The sequence below is a fragment of the Myotis daubentonii genome, chromosome 2 (genome assembly GCF_963259705.1).
Source record: "Myotis daubentonii chromosome 2, mMyoDau2.1, whole genome shotgun sequence".
NCBI classification, from domain to species: Eukaryota; Metazoa; Chordata; class Mammalia; order Chiroptera; family Vespertilionidae; genus Myotis; species Myotis daubentonii.
In genome coordinates this window covers 139,129,218-139,151,077 of record NC_081841.1, presented here as the reverse complement: position 1 = coordinate 139,151,077, position 21,860 = coordinate 139,129,218, and the positions used below count along the sequence as shown (strand labels likewise).

General features: G+C 40.4%; 1 protein-coding gene across 3 annotated transcripts in view; it reads left to right on the top strand.

The window, feature by feature from the left end:
- WBP4 (WW domain binding protein 4) overlaps positions 1 to 13,784 on the top strand; it is a 31,642-nt gene extending 17,858 nt beyond the window's left edge. For all 3 annotated transcript variants that reach the window (XM_059684778.1, XM_059684777.1, XM_059684776.1), the window contains 3 exons: positions 382 to 575; positions 5,073 to 5,251; positions 12,514 to 13,784. In XM_059684778.1, coding sequence (XP_059540761.1) covers positions 382 to 575; positions 5,073 to 5,251; positions 12,514 to 12,724 — 584 coding nt within the window. In that variant the 3' untranslated portion in view covers positions 12,725 to 13,784. The remainder of the gene's footprint in view (positions 1 to 381; positions 576 to 5,072; positions 5,252 to 12,513) is intronic.
- The last annotated feature ends 8,076 nt before the right edge of the window (positions 13,785 to 21,860 follow it).

Sequence of the window (21,860 nt, the reverse complement as noted above, 5' to 3'; positions counted from 1 at the left end):
AATATAAATTCAAAGTAAACATCATTACATAAAAGGGTACGGTCTTTTTTTTTTTTTTTTTTTAGTTTTATTCATTTCAGACGGGCCGGATCCGGCCCATGGGCCGTAGTTTGCCCACGGCTGGTCTTGTTCTTAGGCCTCTTTCCATCAGGGCTGTAGTTGATACATCTAGTGAATCAAGGTTGTTTGAAATAAATTTCTGAAAGATACAAGAGTAAGAGCTAACAGAATTCTTATTTATTATTTTCTTGACCAGTGATGGCATAAAATAGATGCAGAGTTGTCATTTAACGATATAAGTGACGAGAAGCATTATATTGAGAATTACTTCTGAATTGAATTGGTAACCAAATAACATGACTACTTTAATGTGTTGGATAGAATCCAGATGGGAAAAACCTGATGATTTTATTCCACACTCTGGCGATCTGCTTTCTAGTAAAGTCAATGAAAAGTCACTTGGTGCCCTGGAAGAATCCAAATCATCAAATTCACATAGTGATTCTGATGGGGAACAGGAAGAACAAAAAGTAGAGGTCTCTACAGAAACACCAAAGCTAAAAATAAAGTTTAAGGTAGGTGCTGGATTTACTCTTTATAAAAGCTTATCAATTTATAAAAAGCACTTCAGACTTTCTTAAATTTTCTGGTAAAAGATAGACATAAAACCAAGACCTGTATTTTGGAAACTGGATAAAAGCTGTACCATTTATTGTTACCTGTTTGGTAGTAAGACAGTAAATTTATTTTTAGACATCCTAAACTTGAGCTGCGTCATTGAGAGAGAGCTGTCTGAACATGCAAATCAGAATGTCTAGGCTACAAATGTTGAGTATCATTAACAAACTGGTAGTAATTTAAATTTCAGATTGGGTTCAGTAATCTAGGAAAATAACCTTGGAGAACATTAAACATTTAAGTGGCAGACAGAGAAAGAGGAGCCCACAGGTAGAATGAGAAAAGACTGATTAGGAAGGTGTGCAAAGAAGCAGAAGAATTTATCTCAGAAGCCAGAGGACTAGAGAGCATCCAGGATTAATTAGACCTAGAAAAAGGAAAATGTCCATTGAATTTTGCAGTAATGAAGTCCTGGATACCCTTCTAGCAATTTCACAGGAGTTTTGGATGGCAGAATGCAGATTATAGGGGGATGAAAAGTGTTTCATTATGTGGTGTGTATATATAGTTTGAATATGAAATGAAAGTAGAAATTGGGTGATAGGATGTTGGCTACATATTAATCACTAGGGGCCCAGTGCACGAAATTCGTGCACTGGGTGTGTGGGGGTGGAGGGGGAGTGTCCCTCAGCCCAGCCTGCCCCCTCTCACATACTGGGAGCCCTCAGGCGTTGGCCCCCATCACCCTCCAATCGCAGGATCGGCCCCTTGCCCAGGCTGACGCCTCTGACAGAGGCGTCAGGCCTGGGCAGGGGACCCTCATTTCCCCTCATCACTGGTTCTGCCCCCAGCCCAGGCCTGATACCTCTGGCCCAGGCATCAGGCCTGGGCAGGGGACCCCCAGACCCCTCCGATTGCTGGCTCTGCCCCTTGCCCAGGCCTGATGCCTCAGCCAGAGGCGTAGACCCCCATCACCCTCTGATCACCTGATCGGCCCCTTGCCCAGGCCTGACGCCTCCACCAGAGGTGTCAGGCTTGGACAGGGGACCCCCATCACCCCCCGATCACTGGCTCTGGCCCCCGCCCAGGCTTGAGGCCTCTGGCCCAGGAATCATGCCTGGGCAGGGGACCCCCATCTCCCTCTGATCGCTTGCTCCACCCCCCGCCCAAGCCTGACGCCTCTGACCCAGGCTTCAGGCCTGGGCAAGGGGACCATCATATCCCCCCAATCCCCGGCTCAGCCCCCCACCCAGGCCTGATGCCTCGGCCAGAGGAGTTGACCCTCATCACCCTCCGATCACCAATCACCGGATCAGCCCCTTGACCAGGCCTGAGGCCTCCGGCAGAGGCGTTAGGCCTGGGCAGGGGACCCCCAGCTCCCCGCGGTTGCAGGCTCCGCCCCTGCCCAGGCCTAATGCCTCTGGCCTAGGCGTCCGGCCCGGGCAGCGGGGACCCGCAGCTGCAGCGGCCCCGCGATCGTGGGCTCCGCTTTAGGCCCAGGCAAGGGGCCCCCAGCTCCCAGGACTGCCAGCTTCGACCATGCCCAGCTCCCATCGCTGGCTCCACCCCTACTTCCTGCTATCACTGGCCAGGGCGGCAAAGGCACCTGATTCTCTGATCATGGCTGGGGGGCAGGGCAAAGGCGGCCCCAGGGCTGCCTTTGCCCTGCCCCCCAACTCTTAGCTCCCCCCTGGGTTTCCGATCACTGTCAGTGGCAGGGGGCTTCTTCCTGCTTTCCCTTTCGCCTCCCTGCATTGTGCCTACATATGCAAATTAACCGCCATCTTGTTGGTAGTTAACTGCCAATCATAGTTGGCGGTTAATTTGCATATAGCCCTGATTAGCCAATGAAAAGGGTATCGTCGTACGCCAATTACCATTTTTCTCTTTTATTAGTGTAGATGAGAGATTATGGTAGTGATATTTTTGTTGAGAAGGACCCCAAAAGAGAGGTAGAAAGGGAATACTAACAGGGATAGGTAAATAGGTTGGTCTTGAACATGGAATAAACTCATTTTATATAAGACGATAAGGTTTTCATTTTCTTTAAGAAGGTATGACTACGGTATGACTGCGGATGAGTTGGTATCAAGGAGGAAATTGAAAGAGTCATGCCACTTAGTCTCAGTTTACTCATTTATAAAGAAATCAAGATTGCTTGCTGAGGGTGAGGAGCTGTGAAGAGCTTGGCAACATTTATGAATTGAAATAGTCACTGAGCTGGAATGGGAGAGGAAATGAACCAAGATTGATAGGCTGAGTGCCTAGCCGTGGTAGGAAAGTAAAAACAGATTTATACAGTATTAGTGGCCCCGTGCACAAAATTTGTGTACAGGGGCGGGGGGGGGCGGGTGAGGGGGGTGTTCCTCAGCCCAGCCTGAACCCTCTCCAATCTAGGACCCCTCGGGGGATGTCGGACTGCCTATGGGATCAGGCTTAAACCGGCAGTCAGACATCCCTCTTGCAATCCGGGACCACTGGCTCCTAACCACTCACCGGCCTACTCACCCCTCACTGGCCTCCTCGCCCTTAACTGCCCACCCCCGCTGGCCTGCTTGCCCCCAACTGCCCCCCTCACCCCCGTCGACCTGATCGCTCCCAACTGCCCACCCCCCCACCCCCTGTGCCGGCCTGCTAGCCCCCAACTGGCTCCCCCTGCTGGCCTGATCACCCCAACTGCCCTCCCCTCTTGGCCTGATCACCCCTAACTGCCTCTACCTCGGCCCTGCCACCATGGCTTTGTCCAGAAGGACGTGCAGAGGTCTCCCGGTCTAACTAGCATATTACCCTTTTATTAGTATAGATTACTAGTGCTCTTGCTTTTATGACCTTTCCAGAATCACTCAGGAGCCCAGGTGCCAAAGTAAATAAGATACATAGCATTGATCCATGGTTGAGATTGCTGGTCTGAGAGGCAAAGGAATATCGAGGATTCTGGAAAGGGTACTTTGAAGCCACAGCTAGAATCTTGTCATTGCCTAAAATTTCTCTCCCTACCCATAATTCTTGATGGAACTTAGGGCAAGGGATGTATTTAACTTGTAGAGGAACAGCAGTAAAGATCTTATAGTAGTAGCCATCTCACAGTGTTTATAGTCAAGTTTAGGGTAAGCCTGCATTCAACTTGGGACAGAAAATTTCAAGCAAACAAAATATTACAAAATTCAGTTAAACAAGGATGAACTATTTATAAACCTATCATGTATACCATTAGGTTGCTAAATACAGGCATACCTCGTTTTATTGCACTTTGCTTTATTGCACTTCACAGATGTTTCGTGTTTTACAAATTGAAGGCAAGATCCTCCACCAGCAAAAATATTTACAAGACTTACTTTATTGCGGTGGTCTGGAACTGAACCTGCAGTATCTCTGAGGTATGCCTGTATAGTGAAGATCAAAATCATTGATTTTGAAACTCAGCTGAGGCTAAGGAATTTTTAAGTTCTAGAATGATAATAAGAGTTTGAATAGAGAACACGGTGTCAGAGTTGGCACAGTCATCAGTGAATATAGAGTAGTGGCCAGAGGTCATTAGATCATATAAGGAGGAATGGAAGAGAACTGTATAGATGGCAGTATTGTGAGCCTCAGAAGAGGAGATATTTATTGCATGAGAATCAAAGTCAAAATATTTTGTTTTTAGTAAAATAAAAATATTTTATTTCTAAAAAGTTAGGGCCTAGAAGCAGTCAAGATCCTAAGAGAAAGCAGGTGCTGACTCCTAGTTTTATGATACCAATAGCATAAGGGAATGAGCTAATATCCATTCAAAGAATTGCAAACAAAACAGTATCCCAGGACTGCCACCCATAGTTGTGCATTTGCAAAGAAATCCAGTCCATAGTCTACTTGCTAAACTGGGTCACAGGACCTTTTTATCCCAGATGAAGGGGTGCCATAAAACCACCAGCCCTATCTAGGGACAACTATGGGAGCTGCTTGTCCCTCCAGGGTGTGTCTTGTAATTTCACGTAGCTTCCAGTTGTATAGGACACTAAAGTTCTGGTAATGTAGTCAACATAAAGTTAAGACGAATAGGTTAAGGGAGTTCTTTAAATAGATAGTGGGTGTAAAGGGGTCCAGTGACATGGCAGTAAACTCAAAAGGAGCACAGTATAAAGGAAGGTCAATGTTGGATATATAAGTAAGGCAATAAAACACAAAAGAAAAGAGAGGATAAAAAAAGCTAATGTATGTTTTTAATTGTAGAGCATTAATAGGATCATGTCCTGTTTTAAAAAGCAGCTTTGGCTATGGTCTGATATTTTAGATGTGATGAAAAAAACTTACTGACCATTAAAGCTTTTTTATGTACATTTGTTGTGTTATGTGCAAATATAAACTATTAAGAGAGTTAATGTATTATTATTTAGAAACCAATAATAAGATTCCATTAAAGAAATTTTGTTTCTGTCCTAGTAGTACCTTATTTCTTGACTTTGACATTTCAGGTAAAAAATAAAAATAGTGATAAAGTAAATGAAGGCAAGATCCTCCTTTCTGAAAAACAGAAAGAAACAAATATCCAAAAGCAAAATTCATCAGGTTCAAATGAAGAAAAATCCAAAGCTCATAAAAAATCAAACCCATATGGAGAATGGAAAGAAATTAAACAAGAAGTTGAGTCTCAGTAAGTACCTGAAATGTAATCCCACTGTTAGTACAAATATTTTATATCAAATACTTCAATAAGTTATAGTAACTATTTGAAGGATAAAGTACTCATTAAAAGTATAGCTCATTTATTTTATTACTAGAGTGTGTTTTTTTCTAATATTTTAAAATATGAATTGGGTTATTTTAAAAAGGTAGTGATTGTTCTCATTTCTTCCAAAATATGACATTTCTGTTGAGCACACATTCACACAGTAACTCAATTATGCACACATGAGCATTCTCACATTCATGATTATTATTCTATCTGAGAAATAAATATCTGCATAGTCAACAAATGCTGCATATAATACATCTAAAAGCAATAAAAAAGCTCTGTTGCTGTCTTCAAAATGGCTTATGACAAAGTTTTTAAGCCAGTTTAAGAAAACAACAGTTTTATCAATTGAACAAGATCATGGTGAGATGTTACCTGGTTTATATTTCTAGCTTATGTGATCAAGTCAGTTACTGTCTTAGAAGCATTTACACAATGAAAGGAAGATCTCACTTTCAGCTTCACAGATTAGTGTTTCTTAACTGCTTAAAAAAAATCTTCAGGTGGGAAAAAAAAGAATCTTCTAATTACATTAGTTAAGCAGTTATTCTCTAAAACATTGCTTTGAAATGGTAATGAAAGATGACTAATCTAGTGATACTTGAAATTATTTATGTTAAAATTATATTTTAATGAAAAGGTTGAATTTTTTCACAGGTAAAAGTAATGCAAGTTTTGGAACTTTATATACCTGTTCTAATTAGAAATGATTCTCTAGGGGTAACACACCATTAAAATGGCACTAGGATAGATTCCGGTCACCATAGTGGCATAGGTAAATGTAGTACTCCAATCTTTCCACAACCACATCAAAATTACAACTAAACTGCAGAACAACCATCATTCAGAACTGCCTGAAATCTAGCTGAACAGAAGTCCTACAGCTAAGGATATGATGAAGCCACATTGAGACTGGTAGGAGGAGTGGACACCCAGAAAGGCTGGTCCCACTGATAAAAATTGGGAGAGATATCTCAGCTGTGGGGGTCCCCCTGAGGAGTGAGGGGTTCCAGTCCCACACCAGACTGCCCACCAGGTGCTGCTTGTTTGAGAAATTGGGTTCCAGTAACACAGAGAGAAATTATCATAACTTCTGGCTGTAAAAACCAGTAGGGATTGTGGTTCAGTGAGCTGGAGGGCTGCTGGAGTCCCAGGCATTTCTCTTAAAGGGCCAGTGCACAGACTTTCTCAGCTCACTCACTTCTCCAGCACTGGGCCAGCTGCTCAAAAGGCACCAGGGTTATAAGGAACTGAATTGTCTGCAGTCAGGGCAAGAGCTGGAGGGGCAACTTTCTCCCATACAGAAGTGCTGGTAGAATGGTGGCAACAGGAAGGTGTTCCTTTTCTGAGCCCTCCCACCATAGATCCAGTAGGCGAGCACCATATCTGAGTCTCCATCAACCTGGCTGTCACCCTGATCCCTGAGACCCAAGCCCACCCAAATTGTAGGTCCACCCAAGCTGTTTGCAATGGCTTTTCCTTATGAACAACTTGTCTTGGCTCATAACTTCAGACATTACTAAAATTTCTCAAACGAGCAGCATCTGGCGTCTGTGTGCCCCTTACCTCATGCAAAGTTGCCACAGGCCCAGCACTAGCAGCAGCCAGCCTTGGTTCACAGATTGGCCTCACTTCAGCACCTCCAAGCCCAGCACAAGTAGCAGCTATCTAAGAATCACTTTGTAAGTCATGCTGGTGGCCCTGGGGGACAACACAAGCAGCAGCTGACCTTTGCCTGCACTTTCCGGGAGACACCTAAGCCAGCATACCTGGTGCACAGCATCAGACCATGTTGAAGCACCACCCAGCTGCCTCCACAAGAAACACATTCAAGCAGCATACTCAAGAGGCTTCAGAGCCCTACTGAAGTAAGTCTTCTTCCATGGGGTGGGCCTGTGCACAGCTGATCCTCCAAGGTGGTCACAGCCAGTCCTTATAGCTGATAGGCCTAGGGATAAATCCCTCCTGTTGATGTGTCAACAGCAATCAGTGCTCAACTACAACAGGAGGGTGTACACCAAGCATGTCAAACTCAGAGGCTAACTCAGGCCAAATAAACAAGGTTTAAGTTTATGTGGGCCACAAAAAAACAAAAGCTTCAATTTTCATAGAAACGTAGGTTTATTTCAGTAGAGACATGCTAAATACAAAGGGCTGAAATAAATGAGTAATATTTTTTTCTTGAACATATGAATAATAAAATGGCCATAAATACTTAGCAACAATTGAATCTAAAAAACAAATGAACAGAAACAGACTCAGATACAGAGAACATTTTGATGATTGCCATATGGGAGGATGTTGTGGGGATGGGTGAAAAAGATAAAGGGATTAAGAAGTATAGATTCGTGCCTGCCCAATATGGCTCAGTGGTTGAGCATCAATCCATGAACCAGGTCAAGATTCAATTCCTGGTTAGGGCACATGCCCAGGTTGCAGGCTTGATCCCCAGTAGCCAATCGATTCTTATTGATGTTTCTGTCTCTCCCTCTCCCTGAAATCAATAAAAAAAAATATTTTTAAATCCTTTGAGAAAAAAAGAAGTATAGATGGGTATTACAGAATAGTCATGGGAATATAAAGTACAGCCTAGGGCAGTGATGGCGAACCTTTTGAGCTCGGCGTGTCAGCATTTTGAAAAACCCTAACTTAACTCTGGTGCCATGTCACATATAGAAATTTTTTGATATTTGCAACTATAGTAAAACAAAGACTTACATTTTTGCTATTTATTTTATGTATTTAAATGCCATTTAACAAAGAAAAAAACAAAAAAATGAGTTCGCGTGTCATAGGTTTGCCATCACTGGCCTAGGGAATAGTCAGTGATATTTTAATAACTGTGTATGGTGACAGATGGGTACAAGATTCATCAAGATGATCACTTAGTAAGTTATATAATGTCTAATCACTGGCTAGTATACCTGAAATTAATGTATGTCAACTGTAACTGAAAAACAAAAAATGATTTAAAGTAAGATAATTGTTACTATTATGAAACATTGAAATTGTATATATTAAATATTGGGAAATGTGTATTTAATACATATTTAATACAGGTACCATAAGTAAATTATGTATTTTGAAGTTGCAGAAATAATAAACTACATTACTTCAGACCTAAGTCACAGTGACTTACAATAAGAAGATGGTCCTATTATACCAATATCTACTATTCTGCAAAGTTGAGATTTCTCAGATTTTGAGTATTTTTTTCTTGTGATAACTATATTCTAAAGCCATTCTTGTTAAATTTTATTTTATTTTTTTCATTCTTGTTAAATTTTAATCACTAAGCCAGGTTAGTATGTGATGGATTATGTCTGACTCCCTAAGTAGATTAGCCTAATTTCTTAAGGATTTTTTTCCTCTAAAAATAACATACATGTTTATTATAAAAGACTTTTTTAAATGAAGAAAAGCATAAAATATCCTATTTTGTTAAAATTTTATAAATGTTACTTTAAATTGCCATATAATATGTAGTCATTTAGATGTGCATTGATTTTACTCAGCCATTCTCTTTCTGCTGACATTAGGTTATTTCCACATTTTTTTGTTTTTATAACTTACTCTGATTATTATGTAGCTACTAGAGGCCTGATGCATGAAATTTGGGGGCGGGGGGCGGGGGGCTCTCAGCCCGGCCTACGCCCTCTTACAATCCAGGACCCCTTGGGGATGTCCGACTGCCGGTTTAGGCCTAAACTGGTAGTCAGATATCCCTCTTGCAATCTGGGACCCCTTGCTCCTAACCGCCCACCTGCTCGCTCCTTACCGCTTGGCTTGCTGCTCCTTAGCGCTGCCATGGAGGTGGGAAAGTCTCCCGCCACTGCCGCTGTGCTCGCCAGCTGTGAGCCCGTCTTCTGGCTGAGCAGTGCTCCAGCTATGGGAGCACACCAACCACCAGAGGCCAGCTCCTGTGTTGAGCGTCTGCCCCTTGGTGGTGGAGCTGCCCCCTGGAGGTCAGTGCGCATCATAGCAACCGGTTGTTCCACTGTTCTGTCAATTTTCATATTAAGGTTTTATTATATAGGATTTTACTCTGTGCACATTACTGACTATTTCTAGGAATGGAATAGTTGTTTAAAGATTAGGAGTATCATACAAATTTATATTTTATTAGCAGTTTTGAAAGTTCCTCTTCCATTGGACCCCCTCAGCAAAAACTGGCATGTATTCAGTATTACATTGTCCATCCAAAAATGTTGTATCTCTCCTTTTACTCAAGTCATCTTGTATGATTTTATAGTTTTTGTATCTCCTCTATGTAAGTCTCACATTTGCATTTCTTGAATGTAAGCTAGGTAGCCACTTAGTATAGTTGGTTTACTGTTGTAACCCCAGAACTAAAAACAGTGCCTAGCACATAATAGATGCTTAGTAAGTGTGTTTTAAGTACATTAATTAATTTTTAAATTGTGGATTTTATCCATTTCTTATTATTTCTTTAATTAGTAAATATGGTATGAAAAAGCTTGTGTCCCGTTGTGCTGCTGAATTATTTTATTTATAAAACTACTATTCTGAGTTATGAGTTTTCCATGTACAAACTTTTCTGAAAATATTTTGTGATTTTTTTTTTTCTTTTGATTTTGCTCCCTATTTATTTCATTTCCTACTTGCTTTAGTTAGATTTTTTAACCCAGTGTTATATAATAGTGATGACAGTGGGCATTCATGTTTTGTTTCTGATTTCAGTGGAAATGTATCTAAAATTTATATTGAGGATTATATTGACTGTTGATCTTAAGCCTATTATGTTATTTTAATTCTGTGAAGGATGTGTGCTTTATTTCTGGATTCTTCAAGGATTATCAGAAATTGATTTTGATAAATTTCACTAGTCATAGCTTTGATATGGGGAACAGATTGGGAAATGGATGTCTATAGTTTTGTTTTTCTTTGTAAAATGAGTGATATCTTTATCAGGTTTGGATATTTGACTTATGCTAAATAAAAAGTGAGATAGCTTTTCCTTATTTAATGTTCTTGAATAATTTAATAGTTCCTCTGGGATTAGAAAGTTTAATAGAAATTACTAGTAAAAGCTGGTTCTGGAGTTCTAGGAGGGAGGTAATGTTTTTATATCTTTCTTTAGTCTCTTGGTTACTATCTGTGACATTGGGCAAGTTGCCTTATCTCGTTGAGCCTCAATTTTCTCATTTGTAAAAGTTATAGTTCCCAACTAATTTCTAATTTGTGTGGAATACATTAGAAAAGACAAATTAACACATATAGGACCATGTACGCACTTGGCACATAGATCACCTAAGATTTCAACTATTATGTACTGCAGCTGCTGTTTTGGGGGGAAGAGCAGGAGGTTGGGGTTATAGCTTCAACTACTTATTCTTGAGTACTAATCAGTTTCAGTAATCTATATTTTCCCCTAAAATCTTGTATTTCATAAAGACTTTAACATTTAAAACATATGGTAATACAGTAAACTTTCTATAATTTTTGGCATTGCTTTTTGAGATATAATTTTGATTAGAGACTTCAGTCCATTTAAATTTAGAATAATATCTGGATTTACCAGTGCCATCTTATCAATTGTTTTTTGGCTATGTTGTAGTTCCCCTTTTCCTTTTTTCTCTCTTGCTGAATTGATGTGATTATGCAGTGGTATGCTTTTATTCCCTTCTTTTTATACCTCATGAATCTATTTTAGGTTTTTGTTTTGTGATTACCATGATGCTTATATAAAACTTCTTATATATATAAAACAGTTTATTTCACACTGTCTGATAACAACCTCAGTCACAAAAAATACATTTTTACTTCTGTTTTATGTTTTTGATGTCAAAATTTACTTCTTCATATATTGTGTACCTATTAACAAATAGTTTTAGCTCGTCTGGTTTTAATGTATTTGTCTTTTAACCTTTATATTAGAGTTAAGTAGTTAACACACAACCCGAATAGAGTCTTCGTTTATTCTATATGCTTTGTATTTTCTGACTATATACCATTTGGGGGGTATATTTTTATGTTAGTAATTAGCAGCCTTTCAGTTCAGCTTAAAAACTCCTTTCAGCATTTCTTGTAAAGCAGAATAACCTCAGATTTTTTTTATTAGGGTAAGTTTTTATTGCCTTCATTTCTGAAAGACACCTTAACTGGCTAGGTAATCTTGATTAGCATTGTATTCCTTTCAACACTTGGAATATATCATCACATTCTCTTCTGGCTTGCATTGTTTGCTGAGATACTCTCTGGTAGCCTTATGACATTCTCTTGTATGAGTAAAATTTTCTTCACTTGCTGCTTTTAAAATTCTTTCTTTGTCTTAGGTGTTAAACAGTCTCATTAAAATGTGTTTTGAAGATCTTTTTGGATTACAATTTTGAGATGACCTATATTAGCTTCAACTTGATGTACAAATCTCTCCCCACTTTTGGGAAATTTTCACACATTATTTGTAAGTTCTGGGAGGGGCAGGAATTGAGCTGGGCCTCAGGAATTACTGACCAGGCCTGAAACATTGGCAGAATTCTCCATCTTCCACCCCTGATCTCTGTAGAACTCCTTTCTCTAAATAGGGAGGATATGTAGTTCCCAACAGGTTTTATACGTCTAGCCACTAAAAAGTTAAACATAATGATCATTCTGGTCCATGTTAAAAAGCTCAGGGAATGGAGTGATGGGTTTATTATGCTCATGTTAAACAGGTATTGATCTGTGGACTAGTCAACTGAATATTTATAGTAACCATATGGACGGTTGAAGGGCTAGTTCCTTAGTAAAAAGGTGGTAGGCAAACAGCCGCATAGAGTCGTTACTACACTAGGCCATTGACATTCCATGGTTTTCATCTTGTGCTGTGTGAGCCCCCATAGGTCTTGTCAGTCCGTGGCAAAATCATTTTCCATAAATACATCTCACTTATTCACCTATATAACTGTACTGTTAATCATACATAAGCACAAGCATTTCCTTAAACGACACATGTTTTGTGAGACAGGAATAAAAGAATAGATGGGAGTTTTCCTGGTGTGTCCACCTAAATAAGTATTTAGTATCTTAAATAATTTATTTTAAAATAGTTTCCTACTCTAAAATGGCTAACTTCCCACTATTAGAAAGGTGATCTTGGGGCTTTGGTGGACCGACCATTTATGTGAAAGTTTGTCTTAATCTTTGTCAAGTAATGGTTTTATTTTTATTTTCTATTCCAGTGAGGAGGTAGATTTGGAACTTCCAAGCACTGAAAATGAATATTTATCAACTTCAGAAGCTGCTGTTGGTGAGGAACCCAAAGTAGTTTTTAAAGAAAAAACAGTCACTTCTCTTGGATTCGTGGCAGATGGAGTGGCCCCAGTATTCAAAAAGAGAAAAGTGGAAAATGGAAAATCTAGAAATTTAAGACAGCGAGGTGATGATCAATAATTGGAAAAGAGTTTTGGAACAGGATGCAGACTACACATCTTAAAAGCTTCTCTATATTATTTCTAAATACTTTAATGTTAAAAATTTAGATTTATTCTAAATGTATTTTATGTGAATGTAAAATAAATCTTTTTTTACGTGAAATTTATTTTTGTTCCTAAAATGGAAGCCTGCTTACTACCTTGCATTGTATTACAGTGTATTATGTTCAGTGTCTAAAAATGCTAATTGTCATAATATAAGATGCTATGTATCTGTTATTTAAAACCTGGAAAAGCAAGGCCTTTATTCCATTTTTACTCATGTGAACATATTTACCCTGCACTGAAAATGCATTACTTTCATACACTGATATTAACTTTTATCTAAGAAATAAGAATCAGACCCCATAAGAGAAGATTCACAGGCCATTGATAGATTCAGTTCTGAGAATCCTGTCAAAAGGCTGATTTAAGAGGTATATGCACATTGCCTTGTTACTCAACTTAAGGTCAAGGACCAAGAAAAGGACTACAGCTCAATTAGAGTGCAAATTGGACCACAGGTACAAATGAGTGTTTGCCTAGTTCAAAGCAACAACCATTGCTTAAGCATTTTTACTTTGAGCTAGGTATTATACTGTGCCCTGGGGATATAAAAATAAGGCATATCCCTATTCACAACTTCACATTCTAGCATAGTCCTTTCCTTCCAGTCATGTACTCTGTTTAGCAGTCTTATTTACATGTACTGGAAAATCTTTTTTAAGGTTTACTTAAAACTAGGTAGATGAAGGCTTGAACACAAATAGTAATGTCTCAGGCTTCAATAAAAGATTTTAGTGTTCCCTTAGACAAATTAGACATTTCTTGTTTTCTAGTTAAGTTTCTTAAGAAATAGAATATTTCTTATTTAATCAATTTGAAATAGATATTTTCCATTTATTACTCCAAATTCTTAAAATATATTTTTATAAATTGTACAGTATTTAATGTTCGGTAGTAAATATTTGTCTTAAGGTTACTAGTATACATGTAAGAAAATGATAGATTATTAAAAACTTTATGAAAGAGCAAATTAATATTTGGGTGTTTGGTTTTTTTTCTAATATCAGAGTCATCTTAGCATTGGAGAGCAAATATTTGGAGATTTGTTTTTCCACTTGTTCAATTTACTTATTTGGGCATTTCATGAATGTAGAGCATTGTAAAGAAGTATTTAGGTTCTGTATAGCCCATTTGTCATCTAACTAAGTAATGTATCTTGTTGCTTGACTCCTCAATTGGAAAAGATGGTAAGACTATAAATGCAGTACTGCTATATTTTACCCACATTTAGCTTATACAAAATACACAATTGAAGACATTTTTAAAACTGCACCTCACTATGTAAAGTGTTTCTCTTTGATGCATTCTTTTTGTTTTTATTATCCTCACATGAGGATATGGTTATTGACTTGAGAGAGAGAGAGAGAGAGAGAGAGAGAGAGAGAGCTCGATGTGAGAGAGGAACATCAATCAATTGCCTTCCATATGCACACTGTCTGGGGATCAAATCCACAACCTAGGAATGTATATTGACTAGGAATTGAACCCACAACCTTTTAGTGTACCAGACAATGCCCCAACCAACTGAGCAACCTGGCCAGGGCTTTTTGATGCATTCTTTAACTACTTTACCTTTGTAATAAGACAGAAGTTTGAAGGTAAACCTTAAACAAACTGGTTTTAAGGATTGCTTAGAAAAGACTTAAACACAAAAATTTTAGTAAATCAAATTGTAAAAAACTGTAATTTTCTATTTATTTTGAAAGAATAAGAAAACATACCAACTTACCTAGAATTTTTCAAAAGTAAAACATTGGATATGATCAAAATATTTGTATATAGGTATAGATGAGAGGTTATAAAGGTAAAGTCCCAATCCCACCTCCTCCCCCATGACCACTGTGGGTGTTTTTTCCCCCTAAGCATGTTAACACTGGGTATATGTGAGCAACCATTATGACACTTGGATTTATGAAGTCTACTCTCTGGATGAAATATTCAAAGTTGCATGATCCAGACATCCAAAAGTGATTTTTGGTTTTTAATGCGGTTTTTATAAATCCTGAAAACTATACTGAGGGAATAACCCTATCTGATTTTTAAGTATTGTGAAACTATAATAATTAAAATAGTATGGTACTAGTTTATATAAGGGTATCATATAAACTAGAGTGTTTATGGTTGTTACTGTGCCATTACCACACTGACCTCACTATTGTGTTTTTATAGTATACTAGAGGCCCAGTGCACAAATTTGTGCACCAGTGGAGTGCACCTCGGCTTGGCTTGTGGGGATCAGGCTGAAACCGACCCAGTGCAGATTCATTCAGGGCATGTCCGGCCCTTCTCACCCAGTCCCAATCGGAGCTGGCTGGCTGGGAAGGGACTGAGGGAGGTTGACAGGCCAGGGAGGGACCACAGGAGGGCTTCAGGGCGTGTCCGGCCCATCTTGCCCCGTCCCGATGGGCCGGACCCCAGCAGCAAGCTAACCTACCAGTGGGAGCATCTGCCCCCTGGTGGTCAATGTGTGTCATAGTAACTGGACAAATGAATGGTCGGACACTTAGCATATTAGGCTTTTATTATATACTAGAGGCCCGGTGCACGACATTCATGCACTCGGGGGTCCTTCAGCTCGGCCTGTGCCCTCGCAGTCCGGGAGCCCCTGGGGGATGTCTGACTGACGGCTTAGGCCCAGTCCCCAGGGGGAATGGGCCTAAGCCGTCAGTCAGACATCCTTAGCACTGCCACAGAGGCGAGAGAGGCTCCGCCACTGCCGCTGCGCTCACCAGCCGTGAACCCAGCTTCTGGCTGAGCGGCGCTGCCCCTGTGGGAGCGCACTGACCACCAAGGGGCAGCTCCTGCGTTGAGCGTCTGCCCCCTGGTGGTTAGTGCGTGCCATAGCAACCAGTACTGCCATTTGGTCAATTTGCATGTTAGCCTTTTATTATATAGGAATATTTTACTATGCCATATCTAACGTGTAGAACAGTATGATTTGATTCAATCTCTATAGGAAGTAATTTATCAAAATGTCAAAATTTGAAATTTCAGTATCTGTTGACTGTGTTTACTTGGCATTTCCACTTACAGAAATTTATCTTGTAAGTACATGTGAGAAGTGACATGTGTAAGACTAATTGTAGCATTACTCCTAAATCAGACATTAGAAACACCCTAAGGTCTACAAAACTGGCTCATTTAGAAGGAGCTATGTATGTGCTTTTATGGATAGGTCTGTAAGATACATCGTTCGGCCCTGGCCAGTGTGGCTCAGTTGATTGGAAGTTGTCACATGCATGGAGAGGTGGCCAGTTCTATTTCCTGTCCGGGTACATGCCTGGGTTGTGGGTTCAATTCCCAATAAGGGGCATGCAGGAGGCAGCTATAGATGTTTCTCCCTCTCCTTCTCTCTAAAATAAATTTTTAAAACTTTTTTTTTAAAGTATGTTGTTAGGTGCCCTAACCAGTTTGGCTCAGTGCATAGAGTGTTGGCCTGAGAACTCAAGGGTCCCAGATTTGATTCCAGTCAAGGGCATGTACCTTGGTTGCGGGCACATCCCCAGTGGGGAGTGTGCAGGAGGCAGCTGATCGATGTTTCTCTCTCATCAATATTTCTAACTCTCTATCCCTCTCCCTTCCTCTCTGTAAAAACTCAATAAAATATATTTAAAAATAAAAATTAAAAAAAAGTATGTTGTTAGGTAAAAGAAGCAAGATTCATAAAGGAAGAAAAGTGCACTGTTGAAGACAAAAGTTCTAGTGCCAGACTGACTCATTGCTGATCCCTATTTGTTGTACTACTAGATCAGTGGTTCTCAACCTTCCTAATGCCGCGACCCTTTAATACAGTTCCTCATGTTGTGGTAACCCCCAACCATAAAATTATTTTTGTTGCTACTTCATAACTGTAATTTTGCTACTGTTATGAATCGTAATGTAAATATCTGATATGCAGGATGTATTTTCATTGTTACAAATTGAACATAAATTAAAGCATAGTGACTAATCACAAAAACAATATGTAATTATATATGTGTTTTCTGATGGTCTTAGGTGACCCCTGTGAACGGGTCGTTTGATCCCCAAAGGGGTCGCGACCTACAGGTTGAGAACCACTGTACTAGACCTTAGTAAGACTTAGGCAAGTTATTGCATCTCTCTGTACTTCCATTTTTTAATCTGCAAAACATGGATATTTTTACAAAATAAAATAGATGCATAGATACAGAAAATAGACAGTAGAGGGGAGGGGCTTTGGAGGGTTGGGTAAGAAAGGTGAAGGGATTAAGAAAAAAATCATAGACATAGACAATAGTATGGTGATTACCAGAGGGAAGGTGGGGGGGAGATAAATGGTGGCAGAAGGAGATTTGAGTTTGGGTGGTAAACACACAATACAGTATACAGATGATGTATAATAGAATTGCACACTTGAAATCTATATAATTTTAATAACCAATGTCACCCTAATAAATTCAATAAAAATTAAAATAAAACAGACTTTTTTAGAGCAGTTTTAGATTGACAGCAAAATCTAAAGGAAGATAAAGAGTTCCTATATATATACCCCATCCCCACACATGCATACTTTTCCCCACTATCAATATATCTTACCAGATTGGGACATTGGTTATAATTTAGCCAAGCATATAAACTTTTATCTATAAAATCCTATATAATAAAGAGATGATATGCAAATTAACCCTCACGCCCTCACAAGATGTCTGCCTACGACCAGGCCTGCAGGGGGGTTAGTGAGGGACGACCAAACGACTGAACAAGCAGGTTGCAGGGGGGGGTTAGTGAGGGACAACCAAATGACTGAACAGCAGGCTGTGTGGGGCGACCAGGCCGGCAGGGGGGCCTTGAGGGGTGACCAGGCCGGCAGGGGGGGTGGTGCAGTTGAGGGCGATCAGGCTGGTACGCAGAGGCAGTGAGGGGTGATTAGGCCAGCGAGGGGGTGGGGGTTTGGGGGAGGGGAGTTAGGGGCAACAAGGCAGGCAGGCAGGTGAGCAATTCGGAGGCAGCAGTCCAGGATTGTGAGAGGGATGTCCCCAGGTTCGGGCCTAAACAGGCAGGCAGACAACCCCCAAGGGTCCCAGGTTGGAAAGGGTACAGACTGGACTGAGGGCACCCCTCCTCCCATGCACGAATTTCGTGCACCAGGCCTCTAGTAATCTATAAAATTGATGCAAGAAAACTGATTTTCAAAAAAAGTTTGGGAGTAAGTATAACAAATTGAAAAGTGTACTGAAATCCAACCTGGAGCACAAAAGAAATGTGTAAATCTGAATGCATAAAATCCTGAGTTCCAGTTATTAGAGTAAGGCTAGGATCTTGGTTAAGCATCAAAACACATAGTTTGAGTCCAAAAGAAAATGATCTTCAAATCTAGTGAGTAAATGAGTGACCAAGACTAGACTGAAAATGGCCCTGTCTGGTGTGACTCAACATGGTTAGAGTATCAGCCTGCACACCAAAGGGTCAGGGTTAGATTCCCAGTCAAGGGCACGTACCTGGTTACAGGTTCAATCTCTGGTACCAGTCAGGGCACATGTGCGGGAGGCAACTGATTAAGGTCTCTCTCACATCAGTACCTCTCTCTCTCTCTCTCTCTCTCTCTTTCTCCATTCCTCCCTCCTTCCCTCTGTGCTGGGCTGCATATCTGGCGCTTTGGCCAGACTGGTCATGCTGTGCTGTCTGTTCCTAAAACACATAGATAGGAAGGTACTGACATCAGGCCAGGCCTTAAGATATGATCTCATGGCCCCTTCCCAGACGCAGGCCTTCTTTCTCAGAAGGCCCAGAAGTCTCATTCCAAATTTGGGAGACAAAAGACTGGAAAAAGTATAAATAAAGAGAGTTTCCTCCATATTGGGGGACCCAGAATTTGAAAGACACATTTTTCTCTGGTCCTCCACAAAATTTAATAATAAAATGTAACTCTTGCAGTCAGCGCTGCAGTTCGGCCTCTGCTCTGGCAGGGTGCTGTAACTGTAGTCGCTGGCCATGGAAGTTGGCACTGCAGTTCAGCCTCTGCTTCGGCAGGGTGCTGTAACTGTAGTCAGCTGGCCAGCTTAATTCTGAGTCGGTGGTCTATCTCGCTGAGTGAACCCATAACACCTCCTTCTATCTCCCCTCCCTTCCACCCTCTCTAAAAATCAATGGAAAAAATATCCTTGGGTGAGGATTAACAAACAAAAAAGGGTAGACTGAAAATGCATGGGCATTTTGCTTTGAGAGCTTGTTTTATTGTCTTTGAGTATCTTCTTAATATACATAAAAGTAATGCTAATCATGCCTAAAATTTAAAGGCATATTATAACTTGTTACTCCAAAAAGAATCTGTATAATCTATTTCTGAATTTAGAAAACTCCCATAGGACCTCTCCATTCTCCTGAAATTAAACCCATATTTCCTCAAGTATAGCATTAAAAATAAATTTTAAAACTATTATGTAATACTCTTAGCTTTTCTAATTTGTTTTGATACAATAATATTTGTTTCATTGCAAAATACAATATTTTTACTTCATTATGGGCTCTTGTGCTTCAACTAGGACATGACCTCAATTCTGAATTATCACATATAGCCTACCAGTATTATCATGTACTTATTTACATTATAGCTTACAATTCTGTTGCTTAAAAGACAGAGGAAGTCTTCACATTGAAAAACATTATCAGATGCAGTTTTGTCATGAAATCTTTACTGACCTGATTTTTTCACTAGATGGTATGGCTAATAACTGCACAATTGTTAGTAGATGACATTGATAGTATAGTAGTCCGAGCCTTATCTTCAGAGGATATGTTCTAAGTCCCCCAGTGGATGCCTGAAACCAAGGGTAATACCAAACCCTATACATACTATGTTTTTTCCTAGACATACACACCTTTTCACTTAAAAGAGGCACTTTATGGCTTCTTTTATCATTTCTAAATTTTCAGCATAACTACATTTGCTTTTGGGGGCCATTACTAAGTAAAATGGGGATTACTTGAATTTAAGCACTAGAATACAATGACAGTCAATCTGATCATTGAGAAAGCTATGAAGTGACTAAGATGGGTAGCATATACACGTGAATACACTGGACAAAGGGATGATTCACATCCCAGGTGCAGCATGATCACACTACTCAGAACAGCACACAATTTAAAACTTATGAACTGTTTATTTCTAGAATTTTTCATGTAACATTTACAGACTGTGGATGAGTAAAACTGCGAAAAGCAAAACCATAGATAAGGAAGGAAATGCTGTAAAATAGATGACAAATAGGCAGGAGGATTGGTGGCATGTGTACTGGTATCCTGAATCCTAGACTCCATCTTCTTCTTTAACTTAGAAAAATCTTAGTTTTTTGCCTTTATTAATCTGAGCATGGTGAAACAGATTTAAGAGAGTGAGATAATAAATATTCTACCCGGCTGACCTGGCTCAGTGGTTGAGCATCAACCTATGAACCAGGAGGTCACAGTTTGATTCCCAGTCAGGGCACATGCCTAAGTTGCAGGCTCAGTCCCCAATGATGGGCTTGCAGGAGGCAGCCAATCAAAGATTCTCTCTCATCATTGATGTTTCTATCTCTCTCCCTCTCCCTTCCTCTCTGAAATCAATAAAAAATATACATATTAAATAAATAAATAAATAAAATTTCTGTCACTGCTGATATTCAAGCAGAATATTAATGATCATTTATGAAGAATGCTATAGAAATGAAACTAGCAAAACTGGTTGGTTGATTTTTAAGGTAATTTCTAATTGTATCATTTTCAATGATGAAATGTGGAGTAAAAGAATAATGTGAGACAAAATACAGAGAAAAATTCAATTTAGTTGGATAACTAACTGAAATTTAGTGATAAAGCAAAAAGAAACATCACAGATAATCCCAATACTTTTAAACTAGAATGTGGGGAAATCATGATATTATATATAGAAGTGAGGAAATTACAAAGATTTGAGAATAATAAAACACATCAGGATTAGGAATGTCTTTCCAGATTATGTTCTGTTCCTGATAGCAGGGTGCCAGAGAAAACAGAGTGAAAAAGGCAGACCCCTGCTCTCATATAATCTGGTGAGGAGACAGACAAGTGATAGGCAAGTAATAATACACACATTGCCAGTAAAAGCCCTGGAGACCATGAGAGCTCATCCAACAAGCACTGCCCAGATGTCAGCGTCAGGGAAGGCTTCCTGGAGAAAATGATATCTAATCTGGGAACTGAAGAGTGAGCCAGAATTTGCTGGGCCATGAGGTAAGTTATCCTATCTAATAAAAGAAAAACATGGTAATTAGCCGTACGTCTGCTACCCTTCCCATTGGCTAATCAGGGTGATATGCAAATTAATTGCCAGCCAAGATGGCGGCCGGCAGCCAGGCAGCTTGAAGCAAACATGAGGCTTGCTTGCATCAGTGACGGAGGACTCCAACGTTCCCTTCCTGCCTTGCCGGCCTCTGAGCTTGCAGTTTGAAACATTGTTACAAATATAGAAGCTAAACAAAACCCCAGAAACCTGCTTTCAGCCAGCCAGGATCTCAGAGCTGGAGTTGATACAGTGTTTCGATTATAGAACCCAAACAAACCAGATACCTGCTTTCAGCAGCGGAGGCCTAAGAGCTGGAGCAAGCCTCAGAGCTAAAAAAGGCTGGCCCAGAATAAAAAAGAAAAAAGAATAAAAGGAGCGGTTGGGAGCTTCAGTCACCCGCCAGCCTGAAAACAGCCCTCAGCCCCTCACCCAGACTGGCTAGGCACCCCAGTGGGGACCCCCACCCTGAAGGGTGTGTGACCAGCTGCAAACAGCCATCATCCCCTCACCCAGGCTGGCCAGGCACCCCAGTGGGGACCCCCTACCCTGATCCAGGACACCCTTCAGGGCAAACCAGCCAGGCCCGACCCGTGCACCAGGCCTCTATTCTATATAGTAAAAGGGTAATATGCCTCCCAGCACCGGGATCAGTGGAGCCGAGAGGCCTCCCGGCACAGGGATCAGGGTGACATGGGGCAGTGCCCAAACCCCCTGATCGCCCTGCGGCTCTGTGTGTGACAGGCTGCGGAGCCCCAACCCCCTGATCGGCCCTCCTCTGTGTGTGACA